General features: G+C 42.1%; 1 protein-coding gene and 1 long non-coding RNA gene across 4 annotated transcripts in view; one reads left to right on the forward strand and one right to left on the reverse strand.

The window, feature by feature from the left end:
* Positions 1-18,427, reverse strand: part of LOC137470529 (uncharacterized) — a 250,412-nt gene that overhangs the window by 212,958 nt on the left and 19,027 nt on the right. The gene's annotated exons all lie outside the window — the stretch shown is intronic.
* SMIM8 (small integral membrane protein 8) lies at positions 9,544-13,641 on the forward strand. 3 transcript variants are annotated; one of them, XM_068184003.1, is made up of 4 exons: positions 9,651-9,857; positions 10,603-10,744; positions 11,696-11,858; positions 12,670-13,641. In XM_068184003.1, coding segments are annotated over exons 1-3 (303 nt in total). In that variant the 5' UTR covers positions 9,651-9,855; the 3' UTR covers positions 11,855-11,858; positions 12,670-13,641. The 3 variants fall into 3 exon arrangements, with proteins under 3 accessions (XP_068040105.1, XP_068040104.1, XP_068040103.1); XM_068184004.1 differs by lacking the exons at positions 9,651-9,857; positions 12,670-13,641 and adding an exon at positions 9,544-9,567 and having other exon boundaries at positions 11,696-12,054; XM_068184002.1 differs by lacking the exon at positions 12,670-13,641 and having other exon boundaries at positions 11,696-12,054.

Genomic DNA, 18,427 nt, shown 5'->3' on the forward strand with positions numbered 1-18,427 from the left:
TCTCCTAGGTAATACAAACTAAATTAGTGCAACCTGATCATCTCTGCTGGCACACTGCTCAAACCAGAACCATAAAACATCTTGTATCATCAGAAAGATATGAGGAAACTGGCATTTATTTGACATTGTAGGATTTATCTTCACCTTTTGAGCACTCATGGGCATCAGCTCAGATGCTGCACTCTGTGTTTTCACAGTAGCACAGCCTGAAGACATGTGCTGTAAGCCTTAACTCACATTGTTTGCTCTTTGACATTTTGCATCAGATTTGCATTTTGTGTTCTCCTGGGCAAGTCAGCTGTCCACAAAACACACATATCCTTTCAGGCACACATGACTCCCAACAATACATTACACAAATTCTCAGAAAAGCCTTTCTCTTAGAATTTTAACATACAGTGGTTTTCCCAAGCAAGTGAAGCCTGGGTTTTGTTATTAAAATGTATTTTTTTACTGCACATGCTAATCAGTTCCCATATTGGCCTATGCAGTCAAATCACTCCCCACCAGGAAGCCTATAACTTTATTTTCAATAAAATTTTAACATACAGTGGTTTTCCCAAGCAAGTGAAGCCTGGGTTTTGTTATTAAAATGTATTTTTTTACTGCACATGCTAATCAGTTCCCATATTGGCCTATGCAGTCAAATCACTCCCCACCAGGAAGCCTATAACTTTATTTTCAATAACTAAGCAAAGGAATAAGTGTTTATGTCCTGCCTTATGCATCTTATATCAGGGCTTTGGTGGCAATTTTACCTGGGATGTGGCTGTTCTGCTGAGTAACATTACAAAATAGGCAGAAAGACTGAACTCCTCGCCTCTTAAATGAATTATTCACACTATAATTTATTAATAGTATAATTTAATTAGCTCAAACTTACTGTGGCTTTTATCTGGGAATTACATGTGAATGTTTGGTAGTTCTATAGAGAGGAAACTATCACATAGCCTTACATATGTGCCAGAACCTGCACCTTGGTACTCTCTCTTGCCAGAGAAGCTGATGCCTTCAGAGGCACTAAAGATGCCAGAGCTTGGAGCTAGACTGCAGGTAATGCAAAGCTTCCCAGATATCTGCTAGCAGCTCATCATGGCAGAGAGCAGGCAGTCTAGGAAGTTCTGGAGTGTGTGGAAGGTAACTCCCTGACACAGCTGGTAAGGGAGCCTGCCGGGGCAGTGCTCTTCTAGACCTGCCGCTTGCTGACAGAGAAGGACTGGTGGTCGGTGTGGTGGTCGGTGGCCATCTTGGGCACAGCAACCACGAAATAATAATTTCTGATCCTTTCTGAAGTAAGGCAGGGAGATCAGCAAAGCTTCTACCTTGGACTTTCAGAGCATGGACTTCAGTCTGTTCAGCATCCCTTGGGAAACAGCCCTTAAAAACAAAGGGATCTATGAAGGCTGGACATACTTTAAGAAGGAAATCTTAAAGGTAGAGGAGCAGGCCATTGCCATCTGCTGGAAGACGAGCTGGTGTGGAACAAAACTAGCCAGACTGAATAGGAAGCTTTTACTGAAACTCAAGGTAAAACAGAGTTTATGACCTTTGGAAGAAGGGGCAGGAAACTCAGGAAGCGCACAAGGATGTCATTAGGTCATGAAGAGTGAAAATAAGAAAGGCAAAAGCTCAGCTAGAATTTGATTTGGCCACTGCTGTGAAAGATAATAAAAAGTGGTTTTATAAATACATTAACAACATAAAAATGGCCAAGGAAAATATCCATCTCTTATTGGTTGCAGAGGGGAACACTATAACCAAAGATGAGGAGAAGGCTGTAGTACTTGATGCCTTCTTTGCTTCAGTCTTCAACAGAAAGACCAGTGATCCTCAGGGCAACCAGCCCCCTGAGCTAGTAGTCAGGGACAGAGAGCAGAGTAGACCCCCTGCACTCCAAGAGGAAGTAGCTGGTGGACTGCTGAGCCATTTGGCTCACAAGTCTGTGGGATCAGATGGAATTCATTCAAAGGTAGTGAGGGAGCTGAAGAGCTTGCCAAGCCCCTCTCCATGATTTATCATGAGCCCTGGCTAATTAGGGAGGTCCCAGTGGGATGGAGGTTGGCCAGCGTGACTCATCTACAAGAATGGTTGGAAGGCAGATCCAGGAAACTACAGGCCAATCAGCTTGATCTCAGTGCTGGAGAAGGTTATGGAACAGAACATTTTGAATGCCATCATGTAGCATGTACCGGACAACCAGGAGATTAGACCCAGCCAGCCTGGAGGTAGGGAAGACAGGTTCTACCTGACCATCTTCATTTCCTTTTATGACCAGGTGACCAACCCAGTGGATGAGGGAAAGGCTGTGGATGTTGCCTATCTGACCTTCAGCATAGCCTTTGAAACCATTTCCCAGGGCATTCTCCTGGAAAAGCTGGCAGCCCATGGCTTGGACAGGCACACTCCTCTCCAGGTTTAAAACTGGCTGAGCAGCCAGGTCCAGAGAATGGTGGTGAACAGTGCTGCATTGTCGGAACCTAGAATGTCCCTTGGACACTCTTGGATGCTCCAGGCCCAGGTCAAAAGCATTTGAGACCCTAGAATGCAGCCACAGACCCCTGTGGCTTTGAACCTGGTCCGTGGAACAATTTACCAACTTTGCTGGAAGAACAAGAAATCACAAAAGTTTAGATATTATAGTAGAAGCAGTCACAAAGTGAAAGGAAGAATTTTTGAGTGCTGTACAGGCCTACAATTTTAGGCCTTGTACAGAGGGGTCTGAGTTTTGTACATGGGGGTCAGAAGTTCTAAGATGGAGGGATTTGGGTGTGCCCTGTCCTCTTTCTTTCTTCTTCCTAACCTCCATGTTCTTGGTGATGCTGGCACTCCCAGACTGGTTTAGAGTAGAAAGTCACTGTTCAATATAGGTGATAGGCATTGGGGAAAAACTAAACATCTAATATGCAATGTATGATATAAAAGCAGGCACCAGCCCCCTGGATGTCAGAAAAACAGAGAGAGGGTGCAAAGTGTGCCTTTGCCTGACTGCTGAACGGACCGCAGCAGTTCAGGGAGAAATCTTTTAGATAACATACAATAAACTACCTTGAGACCGGACGACTGAAGACTACTGAGTCTTTCTTTGGAAGCTCAGGTTGGAGGAGAGACTTTACTGCCTTTCTGGGCCACCCCAACCAAGGGGTGAGGCCTGACAACACAACAACAGCCCCCACACTGCATCTATTTGGCATCCAGTCACTAATGGTGTCCCACAGGGATCAGTATCGGGGCCAGCCCTGCTTAACATCTTCATTAATGATTTGAACAAGGGGATAGAATGCACCCTCAGTAAGGTTGTGGATGACATTAAGTTGAGTGGGAGTGTTGAGGCCCTCCACTTGAGGGCAGGAAGGATCTGCAGAGGAATCTGGACAAGCTGGATCAATGGGCTAAGGCCCATTTTATAAGGTTCAACAATCAACACTTCCTTCCCTGGAAGTGTTAAAGAAATGACTGGACATAGCACTTAGTGCTATGGTTTAATTGGCATGGCAGTGTTCTGTCAAACATTGAATTCACATACCACAGAAACCAGAAGAGACCACGAGGATCATCAAGTCCACCTCTTAAGTAATTGGCCCATACAGGGATTGAAGCCACAACTTCTGTGTTATAAGCACCATGTTCTAACCAGCTGAGCTCCTCTCAGGGTCAATGATCTGGAGGTCTTTCCTAACCTTAATGATTCTATTATTCTATGTAGTGGTATTTATATATTGAAAGACAACCATAGGGTGCAGAAAATCTGAAGAGTTCCTGAATACCGTGTGTCAGATTCCCTTACAACAGAGTTTGTTCTGTTGAAACAGTGAAATTTCTACCCTCTGTAGTCTTCTTAGGAGGTGTGTTCCCTGCCTGAGATTAGAAAGGGTGCCTACATTAGAAAGGATTTCAAATTCTCACACCTTAAACTGATTGAGTTTTTATATTCTGTTCCCAGTCAGAACCAATTTACCCACTCAAAATGAAAGTAGAACCAAATAAAGTGCTTTTTTCCTTCCATACTGAATTCAACTGTAAAATATTTATAAGCTTGATCAGTGTTTGAAGAATAACAATTGCTTTAATCTTTGCTGGAAAGCATGGCTGGATTATTTGTTTTGTCTCACGGAAACATGGCTGGCTAACAAGTATTATAGAAGACATACACATAAAGTTATGAAACATGGATGAGTCTTGGTTTTAAAATGCATATTGCCTTAAAACTGTTTTGGATTGCCAGTGGTAGGGTCCCGAACAGTGCATGCTGCTGTCTGAAAACAACTTTCTTTCAATGAGAACAACACAAAGGAGCAAAAGCCGCTGAAAGTCGGCATAAGGACTCTTCAGACTGACATGAGCAGAGCAACAACCGCACAGAAAACCCTCAATACCCTCAATGCCACCCCTGTCTAGCTGGTCTGTTTGTTTCTTATGCATTTATGTCCCTAATATGGCCATATTGTTTCACATGCTTCAGTGCAACAATGATTACTCCCATCATTAGCTTTGAGCAAGGAGGAAAAAAGTACTTCTAATTACTAATTTTTGCTTTCCCTTCTTCCCTACATTCATTCAGCACAAAACAAAACAAAAAAAAAAGTCCCAGTTTTATGAAATACAAAGTTGTGTTTCGTGTCAGGTAAATAAAGGCAACCTGTGTAATTGTAATTGTGAAATGTGTGGAACATGGCCATGGGACAATTATAAAGATGAATTCTAATAAACAACCGAGGAAAGCATGGAAGAAGGCTTTTGAACCAATCTTTTGCTCGCAAATAACAATTATAAGTCTTAAGCTGTTTTGTAATAAGAGTATTTGAATTATAACTTTAGAATGTTGCTTTTTATAAGAATTTTTTACTTGTAATTAGGTCTTAAGCTGTTTTGCAATAAGAACCTTTGAATTATAACTTTAGAATATTGCTTAGTATTAAGGATTTTAAACTGTAGCTTTAGAATGTGTAAAGGATTTAAACAGAAAGGGAAGTGATCCTATCTCAAGCTCCTGGAAAAGGAAGATGGACATCAAGGTTGCTGATTAATGATTTAAGGGGAAGCTGGACATCACTACCATAGATTAATGATACTAGAAAATAGAAGCTGGACCCCACCATCTGGACGCGCAACCTGGGATGTATATCCTAGGATATTGAAACCTGGAATAGATCACAATAGAGTATAGAAATTGGAAAGGAACCAGACATCACCATCATAGATTTACGATCCTAAAGTATAGAATTGTGACGTCAAAAGGTAGAAACAGAAACTGCTGAAAGCTCGCGTAAAAAATGGGAAATAGAAACTACTGGGAAAAGCTTATGAATATGTATGAATATCATCAATAAATACCAGCAAGCCCAACAATCGGTGTGCAGTTGGAGGGGAAAGCTGCCACCACTGTACCCAGTGCTGGCTTTGCTTATACGTTACCATATTCATTAATAAATTGAATTGCTGCTTGATATATTGGCTGAGTCAAGCTTCTCATTTCTAACAGTTTTCAACTCCAATCAAAATATTGTGAAACTCATGGTGCCTAAAAGATTTAAAAATAATTTTAAAAGGTGACTTTTACATTCATGTATCAAAACTCTAACAAACATTTGATGGGAGTTGCCCCTCTCACTACAAGTCATACCAGTGCTGAAGTGCCAGTGTAGTTGCAAAAAGAATTTTTTCTGCCCACAACAGCTCTGTAACTATGTCTCTAAAGCAAGGATAAGCTTATCAGTACCTTGAGGCACCCTATCTTTATTCTGAAGACAATGTGAAGCTCTGTTCTTGTGCAGTACTTGAAATAAGCAGGAGCTGTGAGGTCAATCAGCAAGGGCAGGAGGCACGGTGCTGCTCCCCAGACCGTGCCAGGCTGGTTGTCGCATGCTAACCGTGTCTGTGGGGCACAGCACCGGCTTTGCTCTGTTCTCTACAGAGGCTTTTCTGCAGCTCAAATGATAAGGGCATGCGAGTCTCAAGAAAAGCAGAAATTGCTGTTAGGTTGTGAATGGCTAGGACACAATGCACAATACTGAATGCAGAATCCCAAAGGAATTTAGTTGAAAGGAAAATAAATCTCAGTAACAGGCTCAGGTTTAGAAAAGGAAGGGGGTTTTGTGTGATTTCTTTTAAGGAGAGATACTCGGATATTAAGAGGATGGGTGACTCAGAAATGCCACAGTTGTTTACTGTTCTACACTTTTATAGAGCCTCTCCTATAAAATATACCAAACAACTTCATAAGCCTTAATGGATTGAATGTTACAACATCCTTTTGGGTCAGATGATAGCAACATAATATTCACATTAAAGATAAAATACAACACTTTCCCACAGTCATAAAGCAAAACTAGAAACAGCAAGCAGTCCAAGCTTTTCATCGCTGCACAGTTAATCGGGTTACTTGGCACATGCTTAACATATGCCAAGTACCAACATTCACATCAAAGCCTAAGCCCATTTCTACATCCCTCCCTGCTTCTCTTTTTACACACAAAGCCTTATCCTGCAGCTCTTCATATTGAGAATATATTATCTTCAGCCAGTGGTGTTTTTTGTACAGTGTAGGATATTCCCCTATCAGTGATGTGTGGGACCTACCTGTCCTTTATAGGATGGGAAGTGCTAGAGAACTAGCAGCAACCTAACAATCCTTGCCACCAATATATTGCAAATCTGTTCTGGCATAAACCCATCCTACCAAAATCTGGAAAAAACTGTCATGACCCTGGCTGACTTTGGATCAGAAGTTTTATCTGCATGGGTGGTGTAACTGCCAGGAAGGGGCACATGGGCCAGTGAGTGAGTGCACTTTCTCTCTGTTGATGTAATTCTTTTGGCTTCCAAAATGTGGGGGAAAAAAATTGCTTGGGAGCCGTATGCAGAACATCTCCTATATTACAGTAAAAATTTCCCCTTCCCGTCAAGAAAACCAAGCTACCTTCCCAAAAACCAAGCTCTTGCAAAAACCTCATATTGGCTTCTTTCAATTAGACAAACATGAAAACAAACAAAAGCAGCTTCACTCAGATTTTCTACTCAATAGTTTCCAAACAAAATCAGCTGCGTGGCATATGCCACCAAAACAATAGCTACCAGATTAGCAGATGGTATGTTGTGAATTAATTGTTGACACAAACCCCAGACACACCACTCAATCCTCTCTTGACACCTAAACTTATTTCCCTATTATTTTTCTCACCTCATTTTATTTGCTTACAACAAGAAAAAAAATTTAGGTACTCCATCTGGATTTAGATATGAAAAGTTAACCTGCAATTCATTATTACTCTGCCGTCTTTCAAAAAAAAAAAAAAAGCAGTTTGATTATTGCAGAATAAAAATATGAAACGGGAAGCTCTGTGAGCCCAGATACCTCTACATTTAATATAATCATAGAGTCATTAAGGCTGGAAATGACTTCTAAGATTACCAAGTCCCACTGCACACCTAGGGTCACTTTTCACCACTAAACCATATCCACAACTGCCACATCCACACGCCTTTTGAGCCATTCCTGGGCAGCTTGTTCCAATGCCAGACTACCCTTTCAATGAAGAAATTTTTGCCAATCCAAACCTCCCCGGTGCAACGTGAGACCATTTCCTCTTGTCTTGTCACTTGTTACTTAGGAGAAGAGATCAACCCTCACCTCACCACAACCTCCTTTCAGGTAGTTGTACAGGACAATAAGGTCCCCCCTGAGTCACTTGTTCTGCTGGCTGGAAAACCCAGCTCCCTCAGTGTCTCCTCATGGGACTTGTGCTCCAGACCCTTCAGCAGCTTTGTTGCACTTCTCTGGACACACTCCAGCACCTCAATGACTGTCTTGTTGTGAGGGGTCCGAGAACTGGACACAGCACTTGTGGTGTGGCCTTACCAGTGCCGAGCACAGGGGAACAATCACTGCTCTGGTCCTGTTGGCCACACTATTGCTGATCCAAGCCAGGATGCCACTGGCTCTCTTGGCCACTTGGCCACACTGCCAGCTTGTGTTCAGCTACTGTTGGCCAAGACTTTTGTTTGTTCTCTCCTGCCTCCCTGGCTGCAATAACCAGACACTCCACCAAAGTCCTCTCACTCGCCCTCCAGGTACAGAAAATTGTGAGCTGGGGTGATGAGTCCAGAGCTACATGTGCTAATCCAGCAGCTCACTGCTGCTAAAAGTGTAATACCTTCCATCACATCTCAGTTCTGCCTGCCAGTTACCTAAGGAAGCACTGATCTGTGTCCTTCCCTACCCTCCAGGCATTATTTTTTCCAAAATTTCAATTTTTCTCCCGTACTTTTATAATGTGGCTAAAACTGCCCAGTGGCACTGAAGTCAGAAAGGGATGCACAAGCAGTCAGAGGCAACCACATTGGCTTTGTTTCCTCTGGACTTCAAGCAATTTTATTAATTTTACTGCTTACAATTAGAAGGAAACAAAACATCACCACACAGCAGCATTTTCGTAACCAGGAGTTTCCAGACGCCCAAAATCTTGGGTTTGGATCTACACAACAGAAGCTGGACACTTAAATTGTAGCATATTTCCCTGCTCAGCCGACTGTACTCCAGAGACCGTCCCCAAATGAATCAACCCTTCCTCATTCCAGCACTTGGGATCAACCAGACAGTTCTGGGCTCCACAGTACAACAGAGACATGGAGCTCCTGGAACGGGTCCAGTGGAAAGAAACAAAGATTATTAAGGGACTTCAGCATCTCTCTTACAAGAAAAGGCTGAGGGAGCAGGGCCTGTTCAGCCTCGAGACGAGACAACTAAAAGGGGGCCTCAGCTGCATCTGCCAGTATCCGAAGGGAGGCTGTGGAGAGGATGAAGCCAGGACTGGCTGTGACCATGCCCAGGTGCTAGGAGCGCGCTCAGCGGTGAAGGGCCCATCTGATGCAGCCGTCTCCCACTTAATATTTTTGAATACTGCACTGTCGTCTGTGCTCTTCTTTATAAAGCACATGGAGGTGCTGGAATGTGGCCAGCAAACGGCAAGAAAGCTCTTGAAAGGTCTAGAAAACGTGTCTTATGAGGAACAGCTGAGGGAGCTGGGGTTGTTTATTCTCAAGGAGGCTGAGGGGACTTTTACCCCTCTCCACAACTCCCTGGAAGAAAGTTTTTGGGGCCGGTCTCTTCTGCCGTGCCTGCAGTGACTGGACTAGAGTAGCCTTGAACTGAGAGAGGGGACGTTTAGATTAGACATTCGAAAAATATTTTTTCACTGTTAGGGTGGTCAGGTGTTGAAATATTTCCCAGGGAAGTGGTGGAGTCACCATCCCTGCCGGTGTTCAAGAGGCCTCAGGATGTAGCGCTGGGTGACTTAGTGGTTATGGGTTACAGTGGCAGAGTCGGGTTGTACTGGATGACCTTAAAAGTCTCTTCCAGCCTTGACCGCTCCATGACTTGGGCAGACGGCTCCACAGCCCCCAGCGAGGAGAAGGCGCTCCTCCCGCCGCCACACGGACGAGGGGCGGGGCGGGGCGGGACCCGCTCCTCACCCCGGCCCGCGCCGCCGGCCTCCGCCCGGGAGGGGGCGCCAGCGCGCAGCGCAGCCCCGCCCCGCCCCGCCCGCGGGGACGCGCCGCCGGCTGCGAGCGGTGAGTAGCGCATGGTGCTCGTCCCCCTCGCCTCCGCCGCGCCCTTCCGTGACGGGGTTCCGCCAGGGGTCTGCGCTGTCCCGGGAGCTGCTGCTGGGCTCTTCCAAACTGGGGCTAAACTGCCCCCTTCGTCCCGGAGGCGGCGCCGGGAGTCCCTCGCCGCCCGGAATGGGGTTGTGCGACTGCCCTTGCGCTGCCCTTCCCTTCCCAGGGGATTCCCAGCACCGTGTCTCCTCTGCCCCTCAGTAATCAGGGGTAGCCCAAGGGCGTGTTTTTCCACTTTTGCTCATGTGCTCATAGAATGCTTTGGGTTTGAAAGGACCTGAAAAATCATCTCGTTCCAGCGCCCCTGCCAGGGGCAGGGGCACCTTCCGCAAGACCAGAGTGCTCATAAGCCCCATTCAGCCTGGCCTTGAACACTTCCAGGGATGGGGTATCCGCAGCTTCTCTGGGCATCCTGTTCCAGTGCCTCACTACTCCCAAAATAAAGAATTTCTTGCACATTCTAAGAAACTTAAATTTCTCCTCTTTCATTTTGAACCCAAGGCATTTGCAATGTGTCTTGTGAGTGCAAAAGTGAGACCCGAGTGTTGGACCTGGGGTGGGTGGCTAAAGTGACTGCACTACAGTGGTGCTTGGGCTGGCCTGTCATGTAGAAGTTTTAAAAAAATAATTTTTTTTCCTAGGATTGTCTTTTTAGCCAGTGGTCTGAAGACGGATGGTGTTTAGTCCACAGGTAGCTAAAGCATTAGCCAAAGGCAAGTGAAAAACCCTAAGCCCATCAACAGGAGATTTAGATTTGCTATATGAAGATGTGAATCTCCTGAAGTTAATTTTAGGATGCACAAAATTAACAAGATTGAAAATCAGTATGCTTAAGCTGGGAATGTTAGGTGACACTGGAGGTAATCAGTAATATTTACACCAGCTAAATTTTGATGTTGTAAAATAAACTGAGTGTGAATTTGCATTCAGTGCATGTAGCTCTTCCAGTTTTTTTACAGAAATAACACTTGATTTTCATTCTACTTCTAGGAAGTACTCAACATTAAGTAACATGTCTTCCACCAAACCTCCGAATGAAAATGAAACACCCAAAGAGAGAAAACCAGGACTGAGGAGTGTTCAGACAACTATGCTTTTCCGAGCTGTGAACCCAGAGCTTTTCATTAAACCTGTAAGACGGTCGTTCTGAGAGAAACTAAATATGCTTGAAGAGATACAGTTGCTTTAAAGTGATCCTTACAATTCTCTCTGCATTATATAATCACCTCTTGTTATGCAAACCAAACAGAAATGTAACTAAAAATATTTTTACTTTTTCCCACTCTTGATTGTGGAGAGCGCAGAACATTACATTGCTTATTGCAGCTTTTATTTCACTGCTATATTGTCTGATTTCTTTTGTACCTAGCCAAGTTGCTTTCAGAAAGACCTGTTTAGAAGTATATTACCCATGTAATTTGACAGGTTAAATAATATTATTGTTAAGTATTAAAAACAACAGAAGTTGTTTTTAATATTTAGAAGGGAACAAATCACAGAATGTAAACTTTCTTGGTATGAAGTGAATTGATTTTTGGTAGCTTTTCAGTATTTTGGATTTTCCTTTTTCTTGCTTTTATAATAAAGTTAATGATACTCAGGTTTTATTTGCATTTGCAGAACCCAACAACGATTGAAATTTTGTGCATATAATAAGTATAGATTTAATATAATAAAAGTAGATTTTGTGATAAGAATACAAAATGTGGTTTAGAGGATTGTAATCAAGCAGGACCAGAGTGCATTGTCCCAGTAGTATATCCAGATGAATTCTGTTAAAAGTTTGTAGGGGAGACCTTCAGTAACTGGTTTTGTCTGGTTCATTCATACTCAATCAGCATTTCCAACCAGCAAAATAGGGAGTACTGGGCAATGTTCTGTTCTGTCTCCAGAAAGAATCTTCTTTTCCAAAGGGAATTCCTTTTGCTGTCAGAAAATTCAGTCTGCAAGAAGGCAGTGGTGATTTTTTGCAGATATCACAATAGTTTACTGTTCAGTTTCTAAGCTGAGATATACAAATGTGATGTTTGAGTTTAATGAAAAATGCTTTGACTAAACATTCGCCACATTTTTTTCTTGTCAGAACAAACCTGTGATGGCGTTTGGACTGATAGCAATTAGCCTCTGTGTGGCTTACCTTGGTTATTTGCATGCAACAGCAGAGAATAAAAAGGACCTCTATGAAGCAATCAACAGTGAGGGGTCCAGATACATGAGGAGGAAAACTTCCAAGTGGGACTGAGAATGTAAGAAAGGAAATCAGTAAATTACTCACAAAACCTTTCAAGGCAACTACTGTTTTTTTTCCTCTTTCCTTTGAAATAATGGATAAATGTCTCTTTTGCTATTTAATCCAAGTTCCTTTATAAAATGCTGTGCCTGTACAAATAAACTGCAGTAAAGATACATATGAAAATAAAAGTGATTTTAAGAATTGCCCTCTATGATCTTCATGGAGATCATTGTCAGAAGAAATCACTTTGGACCTCCAATCAGTACTGGTAAATGCCTTAGAGACTGATATGATGGTTCAGTTTTCTCTTTGCTTTGATTAAATGAAGTTGGGGTTTATATATTTTTTTTTTTAACAGAATGAGTAATATATTGTCTGTGAAAAGAAAGTACTGTTGATAACAGTGGTGCAAGTAAACTAATTTTAAGGCAAGGAAGATCTGATAAAACAATTGGTGATGGGTTTTATTTCATAAAGGAAACTGTGAAATACTGGCCAAAATAATCCTTGGATGTGTAATGTACTCTTCCTTAAAAATAAAAAATGGTAAATCAGTAGCCACATAGAGGAGAAAAAGTGAAACAAGTGCTTCTGTTAAGAGAAGGGTAGGAAGAGCTCAGCCACTATTTTTCGTGTTTGGTATTATATGACAGATCAGTGAGCATGCTGGCATCAGCCTGCCAGCTGATAGCTTTAGCTCCAGCTTGGCCAGAGTTTGTGTAATATTCTTGAATAGTCAGCAGGACTAGTTTTATTTCAACTGCATTCAAAAATTTAATTCCTCTATATTGCAAAGTACATGATATGACATTAATTTATTGCAGGTTACCGGACTCAGAATAAGGAATGGAAGGTCTAAAATCCCCAGGTACTTCTGTGAGTGTGGCTAGAGGGTGGGTGGGCACTGTAGCGTTTTCCTAGCACATGTGGTGATCCCTTGTGAGCCTTTGAGCAAACTGTACAGGCAGGTGTCTTCCTGTTCCAGCACTGAGTCCTTCTCCCATGAGCTTCCCAGTTGCTTCTGGGTGCCTGATGTTTCCTAGACAGCGTCCCATTAACCCAACTCCAGAACGTGTGGTGGGAGTACACGTACCAGGCTGTGACCTGTTTCTGCCATGGACACTTACTGATGTTATGTTGCAGTTCTCCGTTCAGTTGTTTATATTTACAGAACCAACAAGGGCTCCCAGGAAGCTCAGAGACCTCTTCGTCAGCACTCTTCTGACCAAGGTGGCTTCTGTCAGGCCAGAGAATGAAAATGCAGGAACTCCTGCTTTGCTATTCTGGGAGTTGCTTTGGGTTTTAGCAAAAGATTTTGGTACTGAAGATAAAAGAGGTGACTGGCTGCCTTGAGGGACAGCAGTTGCACCATGGGATTTCTCTGGATGTCCCTCTAAGTCCTTCACTTTGAATCTGTGAGTTTACTTCTGTTCTTGTTTTATAGTTAACTGTGTCTTAAATTCAACAGGGCTTTGGTTAAGCTTCCTCCTTCCTGAGAAGGGAAGTGAGCTCTACCTATAAGAAAGTTTTGATTAAAAAAAAAAAAAAAGTGCATTTTTGCAGCCTTTAAAAGCAGATTCCCTTATGTGAGCCTGCTGTCCTACAACAGCAAGGTTCCTGGGCAAATCTAAGTTTGCAGGTGAGGAAACTACTTGCCTTTTGATTGGTGAAGGAATTTCTGGATGAAATGATCAAATATTCAGAACTCTCACATGCTGTGCATATCCTGCAGAATATATTTTGCTTGGTGTTTGTGAAGGATCTTTAGAATAAATCTGTTCTTTTAAAAATAGCCACACAGGATTTTAGCTCTTTTCAGTTCATTAAAATGCACAGGTCTGGTATGTTTGCATGAATTTAACTAAATTATTCTCAAATCAGTGCTACAAGTATGTATTTTTACCTGTTTTTCTATAGGCTTTTAGAACACAAGTTTTGATCCTTTGCAGATGTCTGCAGATGAATTGAAAGCCCATTCTCTTATTTTCACATCTTTGAGAATAGTGCAGGATTTATGTTATCAAGATTTTCAGTTATGCTTTCTGAAGTGAATATGGATCTGGCAGTTACTGGGGAAAAGAAAGTGGGACTGGAGGCATAGAAGATAATAGACTGACCTGGACAGGGTGTAGGCATGTACATGCCAGTGACACTTCTTACAAAAGCTGTCTGAGATAGGGCCTTTTGAATGTTGGCTGGACTCAAGTCCTGTTGACCAGGTTACGTTAGAACTGCGAGGTTGAAGGAAGAATGGATATTTAAATTTGTCCTATTATTTCTTTGGTAGCTGCTGTACAGATAACTCTTAATGATACACAATTTATATATAAAAAAGAGATAAAGCAGTGCAAATACAGAGAGGGATGTGGTAGGTTAATGAATGTTATAGTACCAACACAGGCATTTTCTGTTTTAAGTTCCTGATTTTTATCATAAGAACAATGTGTGTATAGGGATTAAACAGAAAAAAAAAAAAAACCACCTAAAATAAACTGCTTTGATACCAAAATTTGTTTGCTCAGCTCTGAAAGCGTGGCACACCTTATGCATCTGGAGGACAAATGCAGCACCAGTATAGTTTCTTTTGTTCTGTGTTTTTCAATTTCAGTCTTCATTATAGTGATAATTATCTATAAGGGATGATAACCGGCTTGACAAAAACTGTGAGTCAAAATTATTTCCTGGGCAGAGGCTCTTTGAGATTTTTGCCAGTTCCTTACTGTCTGTGCTGACTTACAATCTTTCACCAAGCAATGAAATGCTATGATTAAAATATCCAAAACTGTAGCTGTTTTACTGTTCCTAAGATCTCCTTAGACTACGTGGTGTGAATGGGAGTTGTTTGCATTCAACAATAAAAAGCAATTAAACAATTAAATGGCCGAAGCCTACTGTGATGCTGCCTAACTATTACCAGGGAAAGTTAGTTCTTTGTGGGTGAAACCAGCCCTTCCCCAGTAACAGCTGCTACATAGGAAGCTGCATTTAGGCTGGAAAGAGTCACTTCATAAAACCCTCCCTTATCATCTTTCTCCTGGATGTTACTGAATTGTCAATGTATTTGAATCCTAATTGAAAAGCAAATGTTTCAGCTAACTTGGTAAATAATTGCCAATGATTTTTTTCCTATCACCAGCTTGTGTGTTTTCTCTAGCAACAGTAAATTTTGCCTGCATATGAGATCTATCAGGAATAGAGTTCTGACGCTCTAGTAACTATTACAGAGTGGCACTGGAACACCACAATGATTAGAAGTTCTGATCTGGATTCCTGTGTTGTGCTGTGTGTTCTAAAAGGGTACCGCCACCAACTCCCAGTGCTGCTTTTGATCAGATTCAAGAGTATAAGCCTTCCAAAACACAGTATTAAATTTATTGTAAGATACTGGGAAAGTTCATTTCTGAAATTAATTTCTTTTGTTGCAGTCTGAGATTTAGAAAAACCCCAAGTCCTCTTGATTCTATGTGTTCTGGCCAGTCATGAATGCATTCACATCTTAGTAAGAAAGAACTGCTGCATATTAGTAACTCCAGTATATTCAGAGGGGGAACAAAGTCAGCTGTTCTTCAGTGCATGAGGGTTCTGAGTTGGTCATAATGAAGTGTGAAATGCGAAGGAGCTGCAGGACCATTAGCAAGTGTTTTCTGAAGCTCAAGTACTTTGGTAAGAACTATGTTTGATTTGACATTTGTGCAGATCATCCCATCATCCTTCAGCAGGACGCAGCTGGGATGTTTAATCCTGAATCTCATGTTCTTACACCTGATTCTGGCTCCAGACCTTAGACTGAAGCTCTGTATAGTGTCTTGAGGTTTGATTTTTTCATGGCACACCACAATGGTAGCCTCAGTGATGAAAGGCTCATGGTAGAATTCATATGTTTGAGGATCTAGGAAGAATCTGAAGTATATGCTGTATCTGATTGTCTCAGAATTTTCTGATCAGCAGTGTAAAGTTTTGTAGAAATCATATTGTGCATGTTTTTTTAATGTGTGTTGTGAAGAGGAATGTTTGGTTTCTATTTTAAACAATATCAAGAGTTTATCAGTGTCCTGATAGCCCTGGCAGCAGGATGAGTGTCATGCATGCCTGGGAGCATGAAGCTTCAGCCTTGAAACACACACATCTCTTTTTCAATTATTTTCTCTTCACTGCTTGATAAAATGGACAGGGGAAGAGCTGTGTCATCAAGGCACAACATACTTTCATTACTTGAAAATACCCAGCATGACAGAACTGAATGCTTGACAACCAAGATTGTAATTCTGAATAATAAAAAAAACAAGTTTAGTTTGGATTTTTTTTTTTAATGCTTACGATAGCCAGCACCTTTATTCTCTTGAGATTTGAACTCTAGTGCTAGAAGAAGTACTTAGCCTGAAAAATGACTGGCTTTGTGCTGGATGAGATGTAAGCTTGAGCTGCATGAAGTTTCTGGACTTCACTGTAAGTTCATTGTCAGGCCTTGTTTCATGATTAGGTACATTTCCTAAGGGCAATAAAGTAGAGGCTTAACTTTAAATCTGTCCTGAAGGTTTGTGTCCATCAAAGCTAGTAAAGTGTTTAACAGATTGGCTGAATCTGGACCCTAAGTGAGGTGGAGGAGAAGGAAAACTGCCAACATACATATATTCCTAAATGAAGCATGCCAGCTGTAGGTTTATGTTTCTCTATATGCTTGGCTCATGCTTTTATGGCTTTTTGGATATCTGAGAAAAGACTGAAATACACAGAGAGATCCTTCTGGATCTGAGCCTTCCTGCTTTCTGCACCACTTCATGGGGCTTTTCACTGCCGGAGCACCCGAGCGCTCCTCAGCCAGGCGTTGCTCAGCACGTCTGACGCCTGTCATCCGTAGTCTTGCAGCCTCCCACCAGATGACGAACGGCTCACAGAGAATTGCTGGAGTGTTTTGCTTTGGAATTTTATTTTATACAAGTTTCTAAATAGCTGTCTGTTTATACTGCAGGCGGTCAAAGCAATGCACTTGGCATCTGAAGAGGAAAAGCAGGGAGGTTTACAGTGGTCTTAAGTTTTCAACAGAGTTCATTCCATTTTATGGAGCTGTTTTCCAAGGGAGCTGTTTCTTGCTGTCATAGTATCTGCTGACAGTAGCTGTCAGAATCTTAGTTCCTTGTTTTTAACCATTCAATTACTTGAATGTAACAAGACTGTTACATATCTTCACAGACCTGAGTGCTCAGGATTTGAACATATACCATTTGCCCTGATAATACTGGCTTCAGAGACTAAGGGCTGGGGAGAATTTCCAGGTGGAGAATTCTACAGCTGAAATAAAATAAGAGACAGATATAACTGAAGTAATTGCAAGATGTTTTATAGTTATTGGGGTTTGTTTCTTGCAGTTCATCTTAAGAGGTGTGTTAACCTTAATGAGCTAAGTGCTAATTAACAGTGAGCTTGGACAGCTCAGGGTAGTGGAAAACGTATTCATCATCTGCCTAAGCAAACACATCAGTGCATGAGTGATTAAGTGGGGTTTTAAGTGTAGGATAGTTCAAAGTCCATTACTCTACCAAACTAAGAAGTGAAGACAAGTGAAGTCACTACTTTCTTGTGGAACAGTTTAATTAATATAAAATACTTCAAACTGATATTTGGTACACTCTGGCACTGTTTCTGACTGACATGTCTGTAAAGCCTTACCTCTCTGAAGCTCTGTGGATAACTGACATTTCATGTTCATTTCCCTCTTACATGCACGCTGGAAAAATCCAAACTTCATGTTCACAGTTGTCTAATTAAATCCATGAACTGCACAGAACGCACTGTTTGCATGTGTGTGTCTGTGTGTAAGGCAACATGAGGGGCAATTCTGCAAGCTGCGTGTTTGAAAACCAAGATAATGTTGAAGTGTTTCAACTCTCCTTGAACAAACAGTTCAGGTTCTCTTACACTGATAGATAAGTAGATTTGTTAGTTCTTTTCTACTAGGGAGGATATAATATAATCATCATTCTGCAATGCCTTGCTGATCACATGGAAGGAAGAAGTCACCCTGTCTTAATGGGTTAGCCCACTTTTTATTTGGGATACAGTGTCAGGGACTGATACAAACCATGGCTGGCTACAGGGGTAGGTGTTGACTGTGGTGGACTTTAGTCCTGAGCACCTCATTCATCCAGACAAGACCAAGGACCCTGGTGAGTGCACATCCCAGGCCCTTCTTGATCTACAGCCTTTGGAAGCATATTTGGAGACAGGCAGCAGGAGCTTCAGATCTGGCCAGCTGTGTCTGTAGATATCTATGTTGCCAGCACACTCTGGGATGGACTTACTCAGCAGTATATACACAGCACATACAGCTCATAACAGTCTGTCAGACCCTGGCATTGCTTCTCATTGCCTCTTGGGAAGGGAAAAACATTTTGTTGTACTGCTTTCAAGTGTTAAGTTGAAGTTGTGTTTGTTCCACTTAGAAACAGCACGTCCTCTTAATTCTATGTGCTTGGTTTTGGAGAGATGAAAGGAGCCACAGCTCAGCCTAAATGAGTAGCTTGGTAATGTAGATAAATAGACAAGATAGCAAGCAGTAGGATTGCTATGGGATCTGGAGAGCTA

The sequence above is a fragment of the Anomalospiza imberbis genome, chromosome 3 (genome assembly GCF_031753505.1).
Source record: "Anomalospiza imberbis isolate Cuckoo-Finch-1a 21T00152 chromosome 3, ASM3175350v1, whole genome shotgun sequence".
Lineage (NCBI taxonomy): Eukaryota > Metazoa > Chordata > Aves > Passeriformes > Viduidae > Anomalospiza > Anomalospiza imberbis.